This window comes from Sciurus vulgaris (genome assembly GCF_902686455.1).
Source record: "Sciurus vulgaris genome assembly, chromosome: 5".
NCBI classification, from domain to species: domain Eukaryota; kingdom Metazoa; phylum Chordata; class Mammalia; order Rodentia; family Sciuridae; genus Sciurus; species Sciurus vulgaris.
In genome coordinates, this window is record NC_136465.1 from 162,335,659 (window position 1) to 162,361,283 (window position 25,625).

Below are 25,625 nucleotides of genomic sequence, written 5' to 3' on the forward strand. Positions count from 1 at the left end.
TTGATGTTATCATTATCCCACTTTGACTGTTGAAACTGAGCCTTGGATAGGTTATATTATTTGGCCAAGGGGCATCTTCCAGGGTGATGCCAAAGGTGACTTTAGTTTTCTCTGATACCACAGCCCATGTTTTGCCAGCGTTTTATACCATATTCCATTCTCAGATCATCCAGAGCAGCCGAAGGAAGAATTTGCAATGCTGGGTGACTGAGGTGACTGAGGGATGAATATATAATCCATCCTGTTGGTGGGAACTTTTCCCCCCCACTCTTAGCCAGGAGGCTGTGGGACAGAATTGTGTGGCCCACCCACATGTCGAAGATGGAGATCACTTGAGGGTAGCTGGATCCAAATCAGGTGGGCTTACCTTTTGAGTCTTGGGCATGTCAGTGTGGCGCTGGGCACGGACAGAGCGGGCCGACTTGGCAGGCTTGAGGGGAGCGCAGTACATCTCTAGTCTCCTCAGATCACAGCTCCGGAAGCAACACTCATCCACGATGCCTGTCTGAGGTGCCCTCCGACTGCTGGAGCCGTACCCCGTGGGCTTGTCTGTACAAATCAAATGCAGAGCAGCCTGGGGTTAGTGTGGAATCTGCTACTTTTAGTCCTCATCCAGCTCCTGACGCCTCTCCTCCCTCCACTTCTAGCCAACACCTGTCCTCTAATACCTCACCTTTTCCTGGAAGCTTCCCCAGTGATGCCTGACCCCGCAGATCCTTCGAGTTTGCAATGAAACTCCTGGAGTCTGTACACTTGTTAGCATGAACTCATTCACCACAAAACTTGAAGAGGAGTTATGGAGAACTTCTCTTCAAGTTTTCAGCAACTCATAGTCAAGGATCATGTCTTTGCCTATATTTTCAATATATTGGCTTATTTGGGAGGCCACTGGGAATACTAATTAAAAGAAAATCATGCAGTAAGTTTCCTTAAAATCTTTTTTGTCTATTTTTTCTTTTGAGAGATAATATTAGTGCATGTTAATGGGATCCAACATGATATTTCAGCACATGTATATACTTTGTAATGATCAACTCAGGATATTTAGTTATCCATTATCTCACACATTTGAACAAGGACACCCTTCAATAAATGGTTCTGGGAAAACTGGGTGTCCTTAATCTTTTTAATAAGTCTGTATATTTTTTATATGTGGAACAGCTCTAAGGTTTGCTTTTCTCTTTTATTGCTTCCTCTGTAAAATCAGATGGAAGACGAAAGAGGTTTTAAGTGTGGAAAGGGCTCCTAATTTTACTGACGTGAAAAGGGAGACTCAGTTGGGAACAACTGGCTCAAGGGGACTCATGCAGTTAAGTGGTGAAGTAAGGATTTGAACTCCTATGTACTTTCTGCAAAGCTCAAATGCCCCATTGAGCCCAGGACATTGGCACATGACTCCAGACAAGTCACTTAAGCTCTCTAGGCCTCAGTTTTTCCATTTGTGTAATTGGGTTAATAATATCTTTTTTGTCAAAACTGAGGATAAAATAAAATATCAGATTAAAGAATGTAAAAGTAGTGCCTAATACAGCACCTGACACATAGTAGGTGCTAAATAAATATTGGTTTGCTTCCTTTGAGCACCCTTCCCAGGGTCTCGTGTGGTCTATGAAGAAGCAGTGTTACTATTGACTGCACCCAGAATCTTGGGAATTTAGAACCCCTAACAGGGCTCTGGCATCACCTGAGGGAACTGTATAATCATTTATTTCCTTATAGAAAAACTAGTAGACGGAGACAAATTGAACTAAATGTCCATCTTTCAGGTGAGTCTGATTGCCCAGAGGGAGTACTCAAATCAATTAGACCTCTTCACTTAGCAAGTAGGTTTTAGCTTGGTTTGATTTTGTTTTGGGCATACTTCTTCTGGCTCTGGAATTAAAAGAGAGGGCCAAACAAACTCACATAGAACTTAGTATGCACCTGAATTGTTTGTAAATTTTTGTCCTAGCAGATCTTTTGTTAAACCAAATCTTTCCTATGCACCAGAATGTCAAACAGGCACAAGCGAAGCTCCTGTGGCTCAGGTGAGGGTAGGGAGATCAGACTTCAGCCTTTCTCATCTCCCTGGACTCCTCTGAAAAGGGAAGCCTGGGTTTCTCCACAGAGGTCGGGGCTTCGTGGAACACAATTTGCAAACCACCAATCTACAAGAATACAATTAAAATTCTGAAATAGACTCAAGCTTAATTCCTAATCTGGGAAAGCCTGACATTTTCAATAAAAAGTCTTTGCGTGTTGGCATAATAATGACACCATACTTAAGGATGGGGTTTTGAAAGTCCAGATCCTCACGTATATTTTGAACTTCTTCATTTGGGAATGTCAGGTCCATGGTAATGGCCAGCTACCAAACTAGTTTGGCTGCCTCTCTGCCTGAAGGGACAACTGTTCATGGCATCCTCTAAGAACCCAAATGTTTTCCTGATGCTTGGCATGGGAGCCTGGTGGCTGCTTCCTCCTGTAAGGCAGGTTTATTGTCATTCTTAGGGCAGCTGGAGGTAGTCACTTAGTGAGGGTTCATTTGCGGTCTCTCTGGGCAGGATCTGCTGCTCTCTCCTGGTGCAAATGCTGTGGGCTCCTCAAGGTTATGGGCTTTGGGAGGGACCAGACAGCTGGCCCCAACTGGAGCCTTGGCTTTGCTTTGACTTGCCATTGGAGGAAAGGCTGGTGCAGAAGTGAACTGTGCTTTGGCTTGCCAGCCAGGCCCTGGTAAGCCAAGACCAGCTGATCCCCTGAGCAACGTAAACGATGTTTTCTGTATTTTTTTTTTTTTAATAATCTTTTCCTGGGACTATAAATTAGAAGAAAGACACAAATGGGCTGACATGGTTCTTTGTAATCCACAAAAGACTTCCACATACTTTATGCTAAGTGGTTAGCCAGTCAAGAGTAGCAGAAACACTTGGGTTTTTCTCTTGGAGTAGGGAAAAAGAAGAAGGTGGCCAATTTTGTGGTAATTGTCACTGTGGTCCCCTACAGGTAATGATTGTTCTGTGTTGAGACGATCTGTTTCCTAATGGGACATAATTGGGATTCATTTGTTGATGATGGAATAGAAATTTGATATTTGGGGATGGGTTTGTGGGAATGGTTCCAAAAACATTCAAATTTGGCCAGCTCAGGAAAAACTGACTTGAAAACTCAGGCTTACGTGTTGAAAATGGAGAGGAATAGGTTTTGGGAAGCCAGGGCCTACACAGCACTCCTCTTTCAAGCACCCCTAACTTAACCCTTGCTCTGAAAACCTAGCCTGCTACAGAAGAGAGATGCCATCCCTCACCTGGGGTAGCAGAGCCACCCTGTGCGTTGTATAGTCCCTTCTTGGCAATTGTCAATGGTCACAGATCTCTTTCTTCTTGGGAAATGAATAGTAATCACCACAGCAAAAAATGGCAGACATACCTGGCACCTGGATTGTTGTCTCTCTGAGGTGAGTTCAGAGTCTGACATGACTCAGTTTATGAAGTAGCTGTGTTTTTTTTAGTCCATAGACGGATGAATTTTGGAACAGAGAATATTAGAACTTTTCCATAGATTAAAGTTGATTTTCTGTCCGTATCTGTTTTCTTTTAAAATGTTATTGAAATAATGCTATACAGACTTGGATTTTCCCATAAAATATAACTACCAGTTATCTCCGCTACTACAATCTCAGATGTTTTCTTTGTCTATTCATAATGCCTACAATGGAATCATTGTACTCTATTCAGAATATATGAATATGACAAGTGTTTACTTATTGCCCTTTAAACTTTAATTTATCCTTTGAAGTGTCCTATAGACTTGGTTTCTGGTTCTACATTAAGATATTTAACAAACAATCATCATTTCTCACCAATTGGGAGGCCACAACTGTGGATCAAAGTTTTGTCCTTTATCTTCAAATGCCTCATATGCCTTTTATTCTGAATCACAATAAAGATATGTGCTGCTCTGGACTAAAACGGGAAGCCTGACACAATGTGATTTATTATTTATTAAAATTATTTTCTCCAGTATTAATTTTGAGAAAAATAGGTACTTTAAGTGACCTCTAAATTAAAGTTAACTGTAGTCACTTTGACGAATTCTTAAATGAGCTAAAACAAATTGTTACATCTTTGCCTTAAAAACTCCACACTATTTAGTTCTTCTCTGGTGGGCAGAATCAGAATTGGTAGGTGAATAAAAAACAAATATCGGTTTAGTAGAAGAAAACCTTTTTTAACAATTTAAATTTGAAAGAGTTAAAAATGGGACAGACATCTCTGAAAGCAGCGAAATCTACATTGTAAGAAGCAGTTAAATAAAAGCTGTTTGAACACCTGTCAGCAGTCCTAAGAGCGCACTCCTAGGGGATGAGCATAGGGGATGACTACTCTGGTCTTTTCTATTCTGAAGATTCCAAGAAAAGATGGAGGAAAACAAAACATTTATCTAGGCTGAATATTGATTTGAGTTGGAAACCACTCACATTGTCTTCAAGAAAGAGGTTCAGATATTTTTGAAAATAGAAGTTGAAAATTTGTTTTCCATTTGGGTTCTCCAAGATGCTCAGAACATTTTTCATTGTCCTTACCCAATGCACAATAGAGATGTGACTGAGCTCGTTCCTTCTGCATTGAGGTACAGACCCAGAGTTTTCTCCTACCAGTATTATAAAGCATCTAAATACTCACTCAACTGTAAACAGGCATATATAACATCCCATAGATTTTTCTCACAGACCAAGTCTTAACATTGAAAATTTATATATTTATGTATTTATTTTGTCAGTAGTTTTGCTTCAGCAGTTTCATAGCATGTAGACCAAAGATTGCTTATCAGAGAAGCTGATTACCACCTAACCTAGACTTCGGCTTGTCTAGAAGTAGACATAATGTTTAGTCATAACACACTACTGTGCCTTGAAAGTTGGCCAACAGACAGAATTCCAATGGTTAAACAGCTGGCTTCTATAATAACAGCACTTCCCTTTAAATAATGCATGGTCAGGGGAGTAATTTAATAATCTTCAGGGCAAACTTGCTAGTTACAAGGGTTTTGAGCAGAATTGTGGCATCATCAAAACCACATCAGTCAGCTGAGTCTCGAATTTTGTCATGGATGCAAGCAACTCACTCTCCTCCATTGCTGAAGAGCAATGTGTGATGCTCAGATTTCACTGGGATCATCACTTCTAGAGCAAAGAGTTCTGGTCATTCACTACTGATAAAACTACCTCTATCGGTGCTGTGAGTTCTACTTCATACTGATTTCTGGACATGCATTTGGGACTATGTACTTGACTTTGATTTCCTCTTAAACTTCCCCTCTTGCTTATTGAGAAAGCGCTACTCTATTTTAAGTCATTGGAAAGAGGAAACATTGATTTGAAGAATCAGTATTTAGATAATGAAAAATGCAAACATTTTCCGAATAGAGATATATCTAGTTTTAAAGACATGTATTTGTTACTCTTTGGGGTCCAAGGAATAAAATTATTCTCTAGAAGTTAGGCTAACAGGCTGAGGTACTAAATTGGGCCATTTTTTGAAAGCAGGATAAAAGAGGTAAGACAATTCAAGTTGAATTTTTTGAGCTATTTTTTAGAAAATTCTCAATTATGTGTCTAACAAAAAATGGGATTATTAGCTAATAAACTCATCTGCATTTAACTTTGATTAATAGAGGATTGACTACACAACCAAAAATCACAGTTAAGTTCTGTAGAAACCAGAAATTATGTTTATTATCCCAATTATGTATTTCAGACCTCCAGACACATTGGCAATTTGGAATAATTTACAATGATTGGTTTCTTAGGGCAATGTTGCTTTGTAGGGCATGTTGTCTGATAAAAAATTCATTCTATGGACAAAATTTTATGTAGGATACTAGTAAAATAGTTGTGCAAGATATAACTAATCTTTAAGTTGTCTACATTTTAGCATTGTGTGTATATATGTGTGTGTGTGTGTTTCTGATGATTGAACCCAGGACCTCATACATGGGAAGCACATGCTCTGAGCTATACCCCCAGCCCTGCATTTTAGTGTTTTAATTTTCATTTGCAGAAATGGAAATCACTTTCCAATATTTTGTACATTTGATGACTTTATATGGAAAACCAGACTTCTTTCCTGAATTCCTAGTATAAATAAAATTATGATATGACTATTATCCAGACCCAAAATGTCATACATTGAATGATTGATATTTCCTGAACTCATAGGATTTACATTTAATTTAAAAGCTTTTGAGTTGATATTTTACCTTTTAAAATATTTCTGTGAAAATCATACTTTATTTAAAGCAAATATTGAGATACAGGCAGTCATGAGCTTAGTAAAAATATGGAAAGAAAGTTTTACTACTGGCCACAATGCTATGCATTTAGAATAACATGAGTATGTATATGTATATACTGAAACATATATTGGGTGAATTATTGGAAATATCAAAGCTTTAGAAACTAAAGCTGATTGATTTTGAAGAATTTTATAAATATATGTCCTGCCTTATACTTTGCTGGTGAACCATATACACCTTTGTTTTTTTTTTATTTTTTTATTTTTTTATTTTTTATTTTTATTTTTTTTGTGGAAGGGTCTTTCCAAGTAAGACTGACCTTTGGTATCTGTAAAAGTGAACACTGAGAAAATGCTCTCTTTTCTGTGAACTCTGTTTCATAAACTTTTCTTGAAAACCTATCAAATTTAGGTATCGATTTCACTTTTGGCCTGTGTTAATTTTTAATTGGCAGTGTTTGCTGGTCCCACTACCTCTCAATTGGAAGAGGTCATCTTTTCTAGGAATCATGGCCTTATATGACCTGCCACCACCCCCACCACCCAGAAATTCTTTCTCAGCTACTAAATCTCCATAACCCAAAAGACCAAAGTCTTCCTATTACCAATAAAGTCAATGTTTATGTATTTCTGGGTCTAAAAGAAATGAAGCAGAACACTGTGGGGTTGCCCCTTATTGGAGAGCCTCTCTTCTTATGGGAGTCTGACTCAAGGACAGGTGTGAAAGGGTGCCACTCAGTTCAGCTGGGTTTCCAAGGCCAGGGAGCTAAAGTACAAGGCCTAGGGGCAGAACAACTGGAGAGTCAAAGCAGAAACATTACTGTTTTAGGACTCTTTGGAGAAATGGGCCGAAAGAGTGGGAAACAATGTGATGTATTACTTTAGCCTGATACAATGCCCTGGAGGATGAGCATCTTGCCAGGACAGCACAATTTACTAGCTTAGGTCTGATTCCAGGGCTCAGAGGAGATAGATGTAGCCAACAAAATTATACTTTGGCAAGAGAAATGCTTTGCTGCACAGAAACATTGTCCTATGGGAATGGTTTGGTTTATCAACATCTAAGGTGAAAGATAATCAAATGCCAAAAGGTCATTTTTAGGTTTGAATTACTTTGGTGGGTCCTGCTATATAGGTTAGCTACCATTTTCTAGTTATGTAGTTTCTATTATTTAGGACATATTAAAGAATTTGAGTAAGATCTGTCATACTGATAATGGAGTCAAAATATGAAGTGGTTAAAAGCACAGGTTTTAGAGTCAGGTCTAGAGTCTACCACTTATTCACTCTTCACTTTGGTTTAGCAAAGCTCAAATCCTTGTATATCAAACTGACATAACAAGAGTACCTCCTAGAACTGTTATGAAGATGAAGAATGTGTTTTGTACAATGTCTGGCATGCAATCAACTATATAAATATGGGGTTTTGTATGATGGAGTTGAGTTGCTTAACCTAGTTATCTGGGCAGGTATCCTCTTCCTCTCTTATTCTTAAAAATGTAACCCCCCCTCCCAGTTTGGTTGAAACAGATGGCTATCTAGAAATAGAGGAGGACTGTTCTCCATTAAAATAAATGGATAACTGTTCCCTTGAAAGGTTATCCAGACTTTATGCTGTGTGGACTGTCCTGAATAGTTTTAATCTAGCATAGACACTTAACAAGAATGGATCCTCCAGGAAGGTCCAACAAGGCAAAGTCGTATGAGCTGATCTTGACCCCTGATTACCTTTGATTTCTCCTTAACAATTCAGTAGTTAAAATCATTGGATTTTCAATGGTAGTATCCATCTATCTTATTTCAAAACAATACTGCAAGGCATGGGATGGGTGTGGGTGATATATGTGGTCAGAAACTGTTTCCCCATTCTTTAACCAGCATATGTATTTCTCTTGTCTCTCTCTAGTTCATGGTCTGCCTCTTTCTTTTCTTCTCTTTTTCTCTTTCCCCTCTTCTCCTGATATTGATAGGCACTGACATTCTTTTTACTTATTGATGAATGTCAGGGCAAAAGATTGTGCCATGCAGAGCGCATGGTGGGCTAGGAATTAGAGGTTCATTCCCTCCCTGGAATGACTATAAAAGAGGGCTTCATTTCCCACCAACCCTACTTTTGGAATAAGCAATCACCAAGTGTATGGTATCACCAGGCCCACTTAATCACTTCTCCATCTTGGACTCATGCCTGAATGAGATGAAAACAGACAACAGGAGAAAGAATGAGAAGAGGTGTTGAGGAATCTCATATATAAACTCTCTCTCTCTCTCTCTCTCTCTCTCTCTCTCTCTCTCTCTCTCTCTCTCTCTCTCTCTCTCTCTCGTGAGAAAGACTGTGATGAAAATTACAAACAGTCTGGCTCCAACCTGGAGATTGTAGACATGCCAGCAACATTATCTCTTATACTTATGCTGTTATTGTTACTCTCTCAAGTGTGAGAAGAGAGGTCTTGTGGGCAGAACATAGGGCATTCATGAATAGAAGGGAACACCCCTCTCTCTGGTGCCACAGAAAGATGAATCAGGCAAAGGGGTATTAAAGTACATTCTCTTTATTTTTAGTTTTACTCTAGAGTCTATCATTTCTCTTCTCTTTGCAACTTGGCACCTGTCCTGTGTTCTCAGGGGCCCTGCTCCCTGTCAGTCTCCTCACTCAGACCTCTGTTTTTCGCTTGGGGCACATCTGGACATTTTCCCAGGGGTGGGTGTGACAGAGTCAGGATGGCAGGTGAAGGGGTGATGGCTGCCAGGGAAGTCTGGCATGTCTGAAGGGAGAGTGTTGGGAGGTGGAGGCCCCATAAAGAGAGTCACTGGGGCTGCGTCAGGAAGTAAACTGTTGGAAGACAGCCTCCACAGCAGCAGGGACAGCCCTTGGCAACATGGCAGAGAAGGGAGCAGCCAGAGTCAGTGACAGACTGAACACAGGGAGAGGGGCGAGGGAGGGCAGGAGATAGCTCAGGTGTTTCATGGTATAAATAACTGCCTGATGTGCACTTGAGTGCCAGCTGGGTCATGTGTGATGCCCCTTTCATGCTGACGGGTCAACAAATGTTCTTGGATTGAAAGGTCCTGGGAGCACCTAGCACTGTGCCGTATACACAGAGGGGATAGATAGAAAGAAGGGAGGATGTAATATCGAGAACAACACTGGATTCCAGCTCTGGATCCTTTGTGTGTCTCACAAGCCACTCAAACTGGCTAAGATTCAGTTTTCTCATGCAGACAACCAAAGTACTAAATAATATCAAGCTCCTTTCTGGCTGGTTATGCTATATACTTTTAAAATCAATAATATATATATATATATATGTTATTTCCCTGTTCTTACTATTACTATGCTATATTTCCTTGGTAGGTCTATCTTTCTATCTATGTATTTATCACAGCAATTCTCCTTAATAACAGGGAAATACAGTAGTGAAGAGAGGTTAGATGTAAGAGTCTTTCTAGGAATTCCTTTTACCAAGGCCCTTTATTATTACTTTTCACAAACCTACATCTTCAAGAGGTGAATAAGTACTCTCCCTACCCCAAAGAGGGTTGTTAATATTGTTGACCAAAATGCTTACTTTCCTATTGCTTAATGTAGGTCAATGTTTTATCTCACTAATTTCTGTGGTGACTGTCAACGGTACATGAATCCTCTGTGTGATATTTACTTCCTCTCAAGTGAACAGATGCAATTCTCCTGAAAATTCCCAACTACATGTTGTCTCATCTCTGATAATGTGAGTGGGCCCCCAGACATTGGTACCCAACATGTGCCAAGGGAAAAAAATCAGATGAGAAAGATTGTAAACATGGTTTTTCAAATGCCATCCCTTTTTTGGTAAAATATACTATGCTGAGGTTACTAAAATTCTAAAATTTGTGCAAAAAATTCTCAAGCAAGTTGTAATATTATTCATCAAAATACCAGGCAAATATGCAGACTGAGGTTGAATGGTTCATTTAACAGTGTGATTATATTATTTCAGAGCCTTTAGGATAAAATCTGGATTCATCAGACCATTACTTCTTTACTTTCTGTGGACTTTTGATGCTATAATTTTTCTTTTTTCCCCATTAATACTTGATTACTTAAGTATGACCAAGAGACCTTAAGTGCTTTCCTCAAATTATTGGGTTTTAGAGTTTCCTACATCTTTCAACATTATAGCAGACTCATTATTGAGTCAGTTAACTTTTACCCTCTGTATTCCTCTTAACCTTCTCTCCACTCTCCAAATATTATTTTTCTGAATTGAAGAAGAGAACTGTCTATGAACAAGGAGAAAGAGAAAGAGGTGTTACAGCTTGACTCCAAGATAAGTCATGTTCTCATCTTTATTTCATTGGGGACCAACATCATGCCTATATCCCAAACCTCATTAAATGCTTTTTAGCAAATACAATTATCCACCAAGAAAAATCTCGAATTCTCTTAATTATTTTACTAAATTCGGCATAGAAAAATATTTTTGGCTTGTGATACTTGCTGGAAAAAAAAATCACACTCCTTTTTATTTGTAGTGTTTCTTACATACTTCAATACACTGTGAATGGCCACATCACTGCCCTGGGACCCACACTGAGGCAATGGCCTCTTGGCCTTCTGGCCACTCACCCACTTCTGTGAATTTCCTTTCTGAGAACCAGAGACTGTTGCCCCAGAAGTTGTTTTCTAATTTATCACAAAACCTTTCCACAGTTGCAGAATGAGTTGGCTTCCTCGAGAATAAGCAATGTGAGGCCTAACATGACACTCAGCTGGTAGGTTCTTTTGGTGCAGGGACACAGCCTGAATAATTGTGTGTAGGCCACTTTATTTCCCCTGACACTTGCCTTCTGTCTGCTCTCTTTGGCTCGGTCTGGGTTTGGGAAAGTTTCATGGAGACATTGCTTATGCTAATAGGTGTAATGGGCTCTTCCCTAAGTCTAACAAAATGAGGGCCAAGTTCAGGGACTAAATGCTCTCTTCTGATACACAGTCTCATAGTAGAAAAGTGTCCATTCTCTTTTCCCAGACGTGAAGCCAGTACTTTCTGTGCAACCCTATGCAAAACTTTCATTCTTGGAAGAAAGGAGAATATTGAGTCCATTGACCTCTTGGTGGGCATGGTCCTCATAATCTCCGCGATGTCAACTACATACATATTTGTTTAAGATGCATAATCCTCAGGTCAATGAGAAGAAATGACTCTCAAGGTCTTATAGTAGTTCCATACAATGGGATTGGAAGCAGGGAAGTGAGACTGTTGACTCTGAGTGTGGGAGTACTGATAGGAGATTGGAGAGCACTGTCCACATCCCCTTTCCTGTACTGAAGTTCAAGTCCTTGAAGATGACTTTTAAAGAAAAGAATGACAGCAAAAGGGGATCAGTTGGCTCAGGAACATTTTAATCTACTTCTAAACACTTGCTAATTTACTTTTCTTCCCAAACAACTTCTTCTTCTCAACTTTTTTGTTTGTGGTTCAAGAACACACCCTGGTAAAGATTACATGTGAAGTCCTAGTCTCCTATCTTCTTCTAGAACCAGCGTTCCCACTGTCTACTGAGATTTGCCTTTGGCAGGCATTTACTGCAGTTGGACTATGAACTGTCATAAATTCCTTGCGTTCTTCAGAACATCTGTGCCTTCTTTTGCCACATCTTTTTTTCCTGGTACCCTACAGGCCACAAATCACCCTGGACTTCTCTTTCCAGGCTATTGATGTCTTAACACTCTCCTTTCAAACCAAATTCCTCTCTTGTCCTTGGCCATTGCTCCTGGCTCCCCAGCCTTCTCACACACCCCCATCTGGGTTAGTCGTCGGTGGCGCATACCCAACGGTGTCTCCCCAAGCTTTCTACCTGACCTAGAGATTTGCATTCCTCCAAATGTCAGAGTACTATGCAGGCTGTGCTACCTGGTTTGAAGCTTAGTTAAGCTCCCTAACATGGTTTAAACAGAGTAGTATAGACAATGCCTACATGTAAGCAAGAACACTTGAGAAGACTCAAATCTCAAGGAAACTGATAGCTAATGAGAAAGAAGGCATTATAAGACCCAAAGATATCACCAGCAGGAAGTTGGGAACATTTTCATTAAGCACAAGTTTCTTTTTGACAATCAGAAAATTCAGAGCCTTTGCCATAACACACTACCACTAGCTATCCTTGACTGGGTGCTTTTTGTTAAGCTACCATAGTCCATATTGCTTGTCATGTTTTATTTACATCTTTACAACATCTACATGCAGTAGGTATTACTACAATATCCATTTTATGTATTAGAAGGCTGAGGCATAGCAAGGTTAAATAGTAACTTGACCAAAATTTTACAGTGGAGCAGGAGCATCTTGACAGGGGGCACCTTGAAATTGGGGGAGTTTTGTGGTGATGAACTATTCTGAAGTTGATAGTGTTACTGAGATTCTGGAGGGTGCATAATGCAGTACACAGTAACCCTTTCATGTTCAGATGGGGCAGTCAGCTCTGTCATGTAGCCAGACCATTTTTATTCTAATCTCTTTGAATTAATTGTACAATGTTATAAAATTTAAAGACAAGGAAACAGGGAAATTTTGCCCACAATTTTGATATCCCAACAAATCACATTATCTTCATTTTTCTATTTTTTTTCTCATGCTCATCCAGATGCACACTTTATTTTGATATATAGTCACAGCCTAAATTTAATGCAGTGTTGTTTTCTACTTAACCTACCTCACTTTGTAGGCATTTCCCATATTGCTACAGAGTCTTTGTAATTATGATTTTAAAAGTGCAGAATATTTTGAGTAGATTTACTATCATTTGTGTCCTCAATCATTTTTCTATTTCTATAGACATTTAGGTTATATCCAGGGTTATCGGTATTTTAACTAACGCAGAAATAAGTGTCTGTAGAGGTAACATTCTTCTCAATCATTTGTAAGAAAAAATTCTCAGGAATGAAATCACTGAGTCAAAGGATATTACAGAAAATCACATTTTCATGAAAGTTCACAACTTTGCATAAGGACCAGACAGATTTATTTATTTATTTTTCTTTTTTGGTGCTGAGAATTGAACCTAGACAAGCATTCTATCACTGACCTACAGTCCCCAGCCAAGGACCAGAAAGAATTTAATCAACAAACAAGAGAATCATATCCAGATTTTCTCCCAGGATTAGAAAAGAGACAGCCAAGGTAGAACATAAATAGGAATCTTACCTGCATCCCATGAATTAGAATAAACAAGCCCATTTCTGCTTTTAATTACTAGTGCAGTTTCCTCTGAAGAAAACATGGGGTGTAACCCAAATCTACCTTTTTCTATGCCTTCATCTTTGCACCCTCCTAGGGTAATGCAAAGAAGACAAAAGGGATGGGACTGGTTTTGAGGACAGCTTCAAGACCACATCGTTCAAACATCCTTTCATAGATCATAGAACCAAGGTGGCTACACAAACCAGAGGACATTCATTCCATTTTGCAAAAAGAAAAAAAATATAGCTTGATATTTGTCAGCCAAGCTATACACCAACATTTTTCAAGGAAGGGTCAATCTCACTGCAGAAACAGGGTTAATTAACCCAAAGGATCCATACATAGGTGGCAGGAAGAGGACAAATGATGCTCTATTTAGTTTCTGAGCCCTTCTCAAGAGATCGTGTTTGAGGTTCTCAGCTTTAAACCAAGCAGTGCCCCACAGGCAGGAAATCCATATTGGGTGTATGAGGAGGGGAGCCAGAGGCCATAGCTGGCTGGATAATTACTACTTTCCTTCAAATCCTTGTTTCTACTTCCCCTTTAAGAAGAACTTGGTTTTTTAAGGATTCTCTTTCTAGCTACTGCCTTCCCATTGCCTCTCTGGGTCCTTTCGATGCATGTCTTCCTCTAAGATCTATTTCTGGAAAAGATAAGAGGGAAAATGACCTCATTTGTTCATTGGGAAGTCAAAATTGAGTGTCCCCAGGGTTGGTAATACCTCTGTGTTAAAGAGTCTTCCCATCTTCCTTAGCTGTTTCTCACACAGCAACCATCAGGACCCTCTGGGGAGAACCAGCCACCACATAGAAATAAATATGTATGCAAACACCATGGATGCTAAGCATTCCATGAAGGAAGCTCGAGAGGGGGTAAGACACTTGCTCTGATCCCAAAGAGCCCACAGGCGAATCAAAAACACAGACTATGTCTGTTAACATGGTTAACATGATCCAAGAGCCTAAACTTATTCAAACTGCAGTACTGGATAGGTCCCTAGAGATCTTTCCACCCAAGGATGCAATTTGGGAGGAGGCTCATGAACCTCCTTTTTTGATGTATAATTAAGTATGTTTGTGGATTTTCTTGGAAAGAGAAAATTCAGACAGACACTCAATAGATTTTCAAAAGACTCCATGATCTGAGGAAGCTAGAGAAATGTAGGCCCAGCCTCACAGGGAAATTGAAGCAAAGTCAGGACTCCCTGCCTCCCACTGAAGTCTTTCTTTCACACCCTTCAGAGATAGCCAGAAGTGGCCTGCAGTTGTGATTTGGAGTCACCTTCCTAGTGGCATTTCCAGTGTCAAAGGACCTTCAGGGATCCAGGACATTTCCTCAGCTCAGCATTCACCAAAGAGTGTTCTTCAAGAGATTCCATGCATAAAGCTTAGGAACACCTGTAAACAGAATCTCATTCTGGAGAGTCCTAAAGTTTGCCAGCTTGTTCAAGGCTGCGGGGAGTCCTACAGTAAAGAGATCCATTTGCTATCACCAAAGTCTACCTTCCCCTCTCTTAATCCACTGCTGGACTCCAGTTTTCCAGGAATATCTATTAACTTCCTCAGGGACTAAGGCACTGCATCCTGAAATTCCTTCTGCTTATCACTTTTTTTGATTAAGAGAGAATCTTTTGAGAATGTAAATAATTAAACGAGGAACAATACATTGTCAATCATTAAAATCCCCTCAAAAGTTAATTCTGGGTCTGGGCAAAGAGAACGCAGGAAAGGTTAGTTTGCTAAAGGGGCTGGTTTAGAATAACAACTCTGTTAAGCTGTCAGATCTTCAGGGACTCCTCCCCTGTCTACCCTATCAAAGGCAGCAACCACTATCAAGTCTATCACCCAATTATTTCCTTCTAGACATTTATCAAGATTTGACATAGTGCTGTTTACATATTGGTTGATCTGTACTTTGTCTTCTTCTTCCCCAAACCTGTTGGAATGTGAGGTTTATGGAACCAAGAGCTTTTTATTCCCATTCACGGCTGTGGCTACAAGGCCCACAAGAGCTCTGCATAGAGTAAGTGCTTAATGAATACGTTTTGTATAAATGTATGGATGCAATAGTGAAGGAACAGAGAAACTGATTTGTTCATCCCTGGGTTCTCACCTATCCTTGGTGCTCAAAAGATGTTTGCTGAATGAGTGGATGGAGGGGGTGGTCTACATTGGTTTTCCTGCCACCGTTCTTGTGGGTCTTGGAAGAAATGACTGATAATCAGGCCCTTTTGGGATGAATGTAAATTGAAATTCCTTCCTCAGTGATAAATAATAGAAAAAAATGTTTTTTCAGATTCCATTGAGTCAGGAAAAGAGCTTCAGAATGTTAGAAGGTAGGATTAGAATTTAAAGAGATGTTTAATAATTTAGAAAGGGGGAGTCATTAAAAACAGGAAGATGTTTAAAATGGACAGAAATGGGCTCCACTGGCAGAGACAAGTACTGTAGCAAAATAGCTGTGGGCCCCAGTGAGTGAGAAAGTACTACAACACATTGTAATATGAGGCGGGCGCACGTGGAGAATCGGGAGCAAAAGCCTAGAGAGTCGCCTTTCCACAAAACTTGGCATTGCTGAGGTTTTAATTAGCGTGGGAGCTCAGATTTCATCCCCCTATTTTAGGATTCATTTGGAGAGGGCTGGAAAGGTTCCAGAGAGGACTAAAAAATGATTAACTGTGTGGAAAATGAAGTTAAGATGTAGCCCAAGAAAAGAAGGCTAAAGGTGGCTTAATAACCACCACCAGGTATAAGAAGGGCTAGGATTACTCCGAGGATTCTTTCTCATCTCCACTGAGGACTAGACAAGGGTAAACAGGCTTGAGGTACTTTCAAAGTATTTCCACTTAAACATCGGGAAGAATTTCTTAATTGTAAGGGGAAAACAGGCCGACCCAGGGTGCTGTGGGAAGCTGAGAAATTGCTACCCTGGAGATCTTTAAACGTAGGATGACAACCATCTGCCTTGGAAGGCTTAGACAGAGACAGGGGACTGGACCTCAGGACCTCTTGGCTTTCCTTCCATCTTTGATTCTGTGTTCAGAATCATGGCCGCTAAGCACCCCTGTTCTCCAGTAATCCTCCATTCCCGTCACAAGACAGACCCCACACTGTCCAAATCCGAATGGCTTCCCCTGGGAGGAGCTCGATTGTTCTCTTCTGAATGGGAAGGAAACTGATAGTGTTGCTTCAGCTGCGTCCGATCTCCAGCCCCCACAGAGAGAGGCCAGCTTTTGTCCTTATGGGTCTCCCAAAATGCTGGGATGGGCCAACTTCTCCATGTTGTGTGGGACTGGAAGATGGGAATCCAGTTGGAGAAGCTGATTCCTCCAAGAACGTGGACTGTCAGAACTGCAAGACATTTCGGTCTAGACCTAACCCCTTCCTATTAGCTCTTACTATTAGAATGAGGAAACTGAGATCTTGGAAGATTAAATGGCTCTCTTCAGGTCAAGCAGCTGGTTCTTTTTGCATGGGACTGAAATATAGGCCTTTTGGCTTCTTGTTCTACACCCTCTCTTTGCCACCTCTGCTTGCACTTCAGTTAGAGGGAACATTTTTTAATGCAGGTGGAATGTCTAAAATCATATCATCAGTAGCTGGACTGCAGCAGGAACAATGAGCAAAGGGCAACAGACATTCTGATAGAATTTCTGGCAGCCTTTTATTCAGCATGAGAGAGAAAGCGTAGGTCACCCACATCTCTAGCGGGTCGGTTTCCCCATATGTAAGCGAGGCATTTGGTTCAGGAACATTTTAAGGCTTATACCAACTGCAATATGTTATGATTTTGTGATTTGAAATCTTGGTTACAAAAATAATGGGTAGAAACTCAGCTGCTGGTCTAAAGGAATGAGTTTTTTGGGGGAAATCAACTGTAATGTAATTGGGTGGTCTCAGTCCTTTTTAAATTCTAAAAGGGCAATTTTCTTTCTACTTTAAAAAATAATTTATAAAATTTAATATTTGCTGGGTGGAGGTATGGGAAGCATGCTTCAGCTATCAAGTGTATAAGAAAACTTCCAACTCTTTTCATATTCTGTGTTGTCATCTTTCTGATTAGTACCCTAATGACCCATAAGAATTGTCTTCTGAATAATCCATTATGATTCAGTAGCTCTAAAACCAAAGTCAATATCTTTACCATTGATCAAAGTCAAGTCAATCTACATCAAATCCTTTTTGGGGCTTGCCCACGTTTGTATGATTGTCTTTTTGCTTACTCAGACTCAAAAGCCTACAGTCATCTTTGGCTACTATCTAGTCCTTTTTTCCCTTTATTCAAGCAAGTAATAGATTGCTTCCTGGCTTCCATTATCACAGATCTCAGGGCCCCCTCCTACTACCCACTCCTACTGCTCTTGCAAAATTCCAACCATGACTCCCCTCCTTCTAGTTTTTTTTTTTTTTTTTTTTTTTCTACCCTGTAGGTGAGCTACAGCAAAAAGGGGGCTGATGACAGAGGGTGGCAGTTCCAGGAGTCTAGAGTGCTAAGTGGGAGTGGGAATCCTGGGGAAGCAGACTGTGAACTTGGGAGAAGCATGATGCTACAGTGCTCTTAGGCAGAACATGGACTTCCCATGGGAATGTGGAAACAAAGCACAAGACATTTTCTGTAGATGCTGGAGGGAGTGTGACCTAAGAAGACTGGAAAACATGGGGACTTCTGGCTCGTACATGCACTCTCTCATTTCACTCTTACAACTCTTCAGTCCCATGAGATGGAAATCATTATTATTCCCACTTACTGTTAAAATACTGGACTTTAGAAAAGTTTATTAATTTGTCTCCAGATCACCCAGACCTAATAAGTAGACAAGTCAGGATTCAGACTCAGGTCTTTCTGAGTACAAAATTATTCTACTACTTGGATTTTCATCTTGAGTAGAAAATTCTTGCCTAGGCAGAAGCCAATGAGAAGAGCTTAATGCATTTAGCACATTTTCTAGGAGTAACTGAGCATGAAACAAAGTGAAATAAATCCCAGTACACCTCTTAACCCACTTACTTGATATGGCATAGTAGGCAGTGACGAAAGAGACACATTTTTCTTTACCTTTCTCCACAGTGACTTCCCACATTAGTTTGCTTGGCCTGATAAACAGGGTAAAGTGAGAAGAAATGCTCTTTGCCTCCTAAGAAAACCACCACCCAAATGCTTATCATTTTCTCTTTCTTTTCGAGTTCTTCTGACCCTAATCATTCTCTCTTATGGTGCTGAGAAGTTTATTAAATTGCTTCTGTCTGTTCAATACCATCCAACAAAGGGAAGGGCAGATGAGGATAGACATTCTCTTGAACATCACTCATTATGCATATGCTTAATGGATAGGGTGTGAAATTGCTCAAGGAAGAACGACTGCCAGGAACTTGGTTAATGTGTTCATGCCCAAGTTGATCTAAAGCCTGGAGCAGAGCCAATCTTATGCACAGACAGAATGATAATAGTAATAAATGTGGACTGAGCGTCTACTCTATGCCTGTCACTGTGCTAGGCACCGCCAGTCATCTCATGATGGTACAGAGATCTAAGAGGGAAGTGTTATACTCCTTTGTGACAGCACAGGACATGGTCCAGAGATCACGCAGTTTATTAAATGATGCTGGCAGGATTGGCACCTGGTTCTGGATGACACTAAGTCAACCTTTGATCTTGCAGTGCCTTGATTTTGGAAACCTAAGTGATACAGCTTAAAGAGTTCAGGGATGTTTATTCTGGCAGAGACTCCTAGTCATTGCCCAATATCCATTCTCTCTCTGTCTGTAATAATAGAAACTCTAATTTTCACCTGACTATATATTTCCCAACCTCCCTTGCAGCTATGCGTGGTCATGTGCTCAAGGTCTAGACAAGGGAATATAAGTGATATGACAGCTTCTGGGATCCTTCCTTGAAAGACAAACAGAATGCATCCTTTTCTTTTCTTTTCTTAAATCTGCCGGTTTGTTGGAGCCTGGGTGTAATGCTGAATCTCAGGCAGACAGTTTGGGTCATGTAGATGAAGGTTAAGGTTGCAATATAAGGATGGTGAAACAAGAAAGCTAGAAGGAGCTGGATCCTTGAGGATTTTACAAAACAAATGCTCTCTGCAGAGCAGCCCTGAACTATGTCTCTTGAGAGAAATAAAATCCCATCTTGTTTAAGCCAATGTAATCCTGGAAATCTTTTACTCATGGAGTATTTTAATGCTCTCCTCCTCCTCCTCCTCTTTCTCCTCCTCTTCCTCCTTTTCCTCTTCTTTTTTCTTGGCTAACCCCTTCTTGAAGGAACAAAGTAACAGATCACTTCTTGTTACTGGTGTCTCAAATTTCCCCATTAGGGCTTTGTCTTGTTGAACTAGGATGTATTTATACAGAGATTCTGGGAGAAAGGCAACAGATCACCCAGGGTATGTGAATGGAGTGACAGAAGGCAAAAAATAGGCAATCTGGGCAGGTCTCAGGGGGTTAGGGACCAAGATGGAAGAGGCAGAGTCAAATCACCGCTTCCTTGATCTTGACAGTATGGAAGGAAGAAGCCCAATGTTTATTTTTTCCCATTTAACAGTTCTGTCCAGAGCTGTTCTCTTCTAGGAAATTCACCACCGATCTGTGATTACACAGAGCAAAAGTTCAGGTTACATCAGTATTGGATTAACAATGATGATGATACTTTGTGTCAGCAATACTAGACAGAAACAGGAGAGTTAGGGTCAAATAAAGCCTTCAGCCAACACCATTCACTCCATAGGCAAAAAAGGAAAGCACCTGTGATTCATTAATTTATTCACTCATAAATACATAAATTCATTCCTTTATTCACTCACAAATTCATTCAACAAACTCATTTACTTTCTGCTATGTGTCAGGCATGCTTTTTAGTGGATGAAATTTAAATTTAACAGATTAAGGAAACAGTAAGGAAATTTCAATCCATGTTGATTGATAAAATCATTTATCATCTAGATGTCTTCTTGCAGAGCTAAACCTCAAGTCAGTTTAAAGGGAACTCACTTTAAAAAGCAAGCAAAGCTACTGGTTACCTGCCATATTTAAGGCATGACCCTAATTGTGCAAATGAATGGGTAAGCCCAAGCTATGGTCTTCATGAAGTGTCTGATCTAGCAGGGAGATGGGGTAACCCATAAATAACAATAGTCCAAAGCAGAACAAGGGTCAGTGTCTCAGCAGGTATAAACAAGGAAGGCTCAGAGGAGCAACTCTGCTGAGTCTCCATCTGACACCCTATTGATAGTTTTCTGTCTGCAGAACAGGGAAGGTGGGAGAGTTGTTTGTTGTCTGTCCCCTGGAGGAATTTTAGCACAGGTCTCTCTCAGGTGGTGGAAGAAGGGAAAGCTTTCTCTGCCGAGCATTTCTGAGTTGGAAGGTTTTTTCCAACCCTTTAATTCTTGGGTTCTTGTACCTCTCTTCTTGATACAAACTCTTGCCCTTTCAGTTATCTGGGCTGTCTTCACCTAGTTATGTCATATCCACTTGGCAGAAGTGAAACACAAATGTGGGTAGGTAGAAGGGCCTCCAGGGACCCCACTCATGAACTCTCCTTTTCCTCATCTAGTAGTGTACAGAGAGGGTGAGATCCCAAGAAGGGAGCGCTCAACCGCATCAAATGTGAGTTCATGAGATAAAGACTTAAAAAGCATTTTATTCAAGGAAAGGATTCTTCCAAATAGAGAAAATCCATCCAGAGTATATGTGGCTTATAGGTGTGAATTTTCACATGGTACACACTCTTTTCTAAGGTTTTTCTGTTACTCTCCTGTCACTCTATTTTTCCTTACTAAACTGTATGGTTTTCTTGCCCAATTTACTCATCTGCTGCTCACACCTAAAAATCTCCTTACTTTTACATGACTGTCCTAGAAAATGCTCCACAACAAACAGCAAGAAAAGAGCACAGCTAAGCGAAGTGTGTTTGGATGTGACAGACCGTATTGCCTTTTTGGACTCCTCTCTGGTTTTCTTTGTGAAGCCCCTCTTGCTTTGATGGCCCCAGCAGCTTTGTGCTATGAATGGCCACCACATGATGCTCCACTTAGAGACAAATGGAATCCCAATGACCCTGGGACTAAATCAGACTTGGAAAAATGCAGCTTTTCTGAACTTCTCCTTCTCCTCTTCATCCTCCATTTGAAGGTTAGGGCTGTGCACCATCTAATATGGAATGGTTTTTATTATATCTTGTGTTGGCAAATATAGATAAAGGATACATTTCCTTTCCTTCTTTCCAAGTTGTTTGGTACACTTATATCCTCTTGGTATTTTAGATCTCATTTTATCAATATCTACATGCTATTTGCCAATACAATATCCTTCCATCTATGCATCTAGTTTTGAGATATTCTTTCCAATTCTAATAGGACTCCAACAATACCTTGGGTGGATTTTCAGAAGAAGGGTCTTGGATCAAACCTCTGTTAATTAAGTCAGGACTTGAGATCTAGAGAAACAAAGTCATGAAGATTCTGCCTTGAAAGAGGTTTCAGAGAGTATTGTTATACCAAGTTAGTGTGATGGGACCAGAGGAGAGGAAGACTGTTGGTGAGAAGATAAACAATTACCAAAACATTCTAATGCTCTATCAAGTGTGTCAAAGTTTCATATATGGAATTTAATCCTAATCTATTTTATCTAATCCCAGACTTATTTTAGGCAGACCAAATGTCTCCTGGGTGGGAACTGACTCCATCAATGAAATTGTATTAAACCATGTACTTGATTTTCTCCATGTACCTGATTTTCAAGATCGGAGATCACTGCTTTCCCTTTTATGGAGTACCTTGGTATTTCTTCAACAAACAATATGAGAACTACCATTATCATCTATCATTCTCTATTTTGTTTGTTTATACAGCATGGGTAATGAGCTTCCAGAACATCAGAAATTCCATAAGTTTGAGATCAAGGGGCCATGATACAACAGGCCATGAACATTTTATGGTTTCCTCTTCTTGACACTTCAGGAATTATGGACCTTCTTAGGACAAGCGAATACAGCATACCTAGAATTTCCCAATATGTATGGGAAAATGAAGAGGACCAATGAGCCTGATTCAGATGGAGACCAACAAGGCATACAATTTCAGTTCAGGTCCCTTGGTTAATTAAGAAGAGGAAAGATCAAGAAAACAAACTGAACTTCACAGTGAGACAATCTAACCACAAGGAACCTATAACCAGTTTCTAAAATGGTGAATAACAGTGGAGAAGCATATGCTACAGAGGATGATAAAAAGAAAAAGTGAAAAGAAGATGAGAGATTGATAAGATAGATATTTTAACAGTTGGGAAGGAAAGAAAGCTAGGGAATGTACCATATAGTGCTCCTATCAGGTGATTCAGTGCTCAGGGTCTCTCTCTCTCTTCCTGGCTCTCCCTTAGTACTGGCCATCTGTACCTTTCTGGCTAAATTGTAAGTACCTAAGACAGAACCCTATCAGTTCAGTTTAGCATCATGTTCCCAGTACTGGTCATAGAGCCTGTCATGAAATAGATGTTCAGTAAATATCTGTGCACTTATCAATCACATGTTAGCACTCAACTTTGTACATATATGACACTCAAACCATGTTAGGTTGGTCTTGCCAATTAGATCTTTGTAGGCCATTCCACATGCTTATTTCACAGACTTCCAGAAGGTACAGTGCTATTCTTACTGCTGTTATTGACATTCTGAGTTGGGAGATAACTACATTAACCTATTATGTCACATCATCTTATACAGAATCGAAAACTTGAGACTTAATGGGTTAAAAACAAAAACATTATCTTCCTGCTGGCTATTCTCACCTATGGGAGAAAGAACTATTCTGGGCCAGAAGAGTGTTGGGTGAAAGAGGGAGAGTTTGGATTAAAATCTGCCAGAGAAATTTGGTCCTTAGAGACATTTATGTAGCAAAGTAATTTAAGGACATAAGCCCTAAAAAGAAAACAGCACCTGCCTTGCTGAGCAGTCTAATCTGGAAAATGCTGGGTTAGCAACACGTTGTATCCTGTGAAAACTTGTGACTTCAATGTGGAAAAAAAAAAAAAAAAAAAGGTTTTAATTAAATCGGGTGTTTTTGAATCTCCTTGGGGGGATTTGGGTTTGGAGGTTGAGAATCCCAAGAACTTTATTAGGATGAAGGAAGCCTTCTCAGAAATCCTGGAACCCCATGGCCCTTGGTGAGATGTGGCATGTACATGTGGCCACATATTTACCTTTAGAAGCAATGTTGCCATTAGCGTTCTTTTGCAGCCAAGCACGGCTAAACCTGGAATAGTGTGCGTGGTCTGTAGCCCGAGATTATCTACACTGTGCTTCTCCAAACAGTTTTTTTATGGGTTGTAGGTTTGTAGGAGTGGGAGAGTTCCCTGTAGGGCTCAGCATTTCTTAGGTTGGTCTTTTTTTGTTTTTGTTTTGAATTTGGAAAGACAATCTTAAAGACATATGGTGAGGGTAGAAGTAGGGGACATTTCTTCGGGTCTCAACCAGAGGCCTCTGGTATTCAATTCAATCCAAGTGATGCTAATTGAACACTTTCTCATGCAAAGCACCATCTCAGGATTTGAGGATATAAAGAGAAAGGTGATATCAATTCTGACTTGAAGAAATTCAAAAATGAGTAAGTAAGGCTGGGGAAATTATTGTATGACAAATGAATGGTCACCTGGAGTCCAGAAAGCTAAATTCTTTCTTTTGGAGTAAGAGGCTGCACTAAAGAAAGAATAAAGAAGCCTGGTCTTAGAGGTTACCCAGCATTTTCACGGTGAGGGAAGAGGAAATGGAAGAAAGACTGAAGAATAAAATCATGCTATGGGGAGTATGCTGTAAAGATTACCAGGTGCCATGGGTGCTTTGGTTGATTGCCTGAGTTAAATTAAATCCCTAGTTGTCACACTTAGAAGCACACTTGAGTACTTCTCTGTCCCTCAGTGGTGTCACTTATAAAGTGAGGTTATAGTACCTATTTCAGAGTTGAGGATTAAATGACTTAATAATACTTATAAATGCTTAGAATAGTGTCATGCATATACCATAAGAGCTCAGACTGTGCTAGTTATTATTCTTCACTCTAAATGTTGTGCCAACCTTTTTATTTTGTTTTGGATTATCTTGGATTATACTTTACTAGTATAACACCCAAACAGCTGGATGATGTCTCATGTACCTACAGATTCCATACTTTGCTTTCTGGGTGCTTATTCATTGACTTATTTTTTTACGCCCAGAATCTCTCCACCTATCAAAATCCTACCTATTCAAGGTCTACCTTAAACACTAGCTGTGACTTTCAGGCAAATGCAAGCACCCTCCCTGCACTTCACAGGCTTCGTGGCAAGCATTTGCAGAATCCCCTTCTGAAACTTGTCATTCACCAAAGCTACTTCTGACCCTCCAGAGTGATCCAGTGGAATGGAAGGGTGTTTTCTTCCTCCTCCCTGGAGGGGAGGGCATGTAGCAGGGGGAAGGGCAGGCAGATTCATCTTTCTGGTATTCCTAGATTTCCCTGAAAGATGTCTGCAACACAGAGGGAAAGAAAATAAACACTAACCCAAGCTCGTTACCTGCATGTGCCAATGTTTGACTTAACCAAGTCTGAAGGCCACTCCACCTTTGTGAATAAGCCAGGGCTTGTTACTCTTCATGGAGCTCGCAAGAACATTCTAGAACAGCCTGAGTAAGAATAGAAAAGGGCCTCATATCCTCAGTTTTGAAAAATGTTCATCGATGGAGCCAGAGGAGTGATCCAACACAGATGGACGATTCCTCATCAAGAGGCCAACTGAGTCAGAGGCCAACATCAGATGTAGAGTCAGGCTGTTGGATGAAGTTCAAAAATATCTCAACGGGAATGCTGAGATGAGGGTGAAAGAGAAGGGTTTCCTCTTTGCTGTTTACCTATCAGTCTGGGAGCAAGTTTGTGTTCTCAGGCTCATGTCTCCGTATCCCACTGTGTTGGAGTCCATTAATGCCATGCTTGGCAGAGAGGTTCAGAGCTGACCACACAAGGACTAGAGCTGCTTTGTCACTTTAGCTCCCTCATGCCTGGAGAATCTTGACAGGGCATGTGGGGGAAGGGAAGGAAAAGAAAGGAGGACAGGGCCCCAGTCACCTGCTGTGGCAGTCCTGGGATTTGATTAAAGAGGAAAATATTGGCTCT

General features: G+C 40.3%; 1 protein-coding gene across 4 annotated transcripts in view; it reads right to left on the reverse strand.

Moving 5' to 3' along the window:
- IGF1 (insulin like growth factor 1) overlaps window positions 1-25,625 on the reverse strand; it is a 69,328-nt gene that overhangs the window by 17,441 nt on the left and 26,262 nt on the right. For all 4 annotated transcript variants that reach the window (XM_079142229.1, XM_079142230.1, XM_079142231.1 and 1 more), the window contains exon 3: window positions 368-549. In XM_079142229.1, the coding sequence (XP_078998355.1) occupies window positions 368-549 (182 nt within the window). The remainder of the gene's footprint in view (window positions 1-367; window positions 550-25,625) is intronic.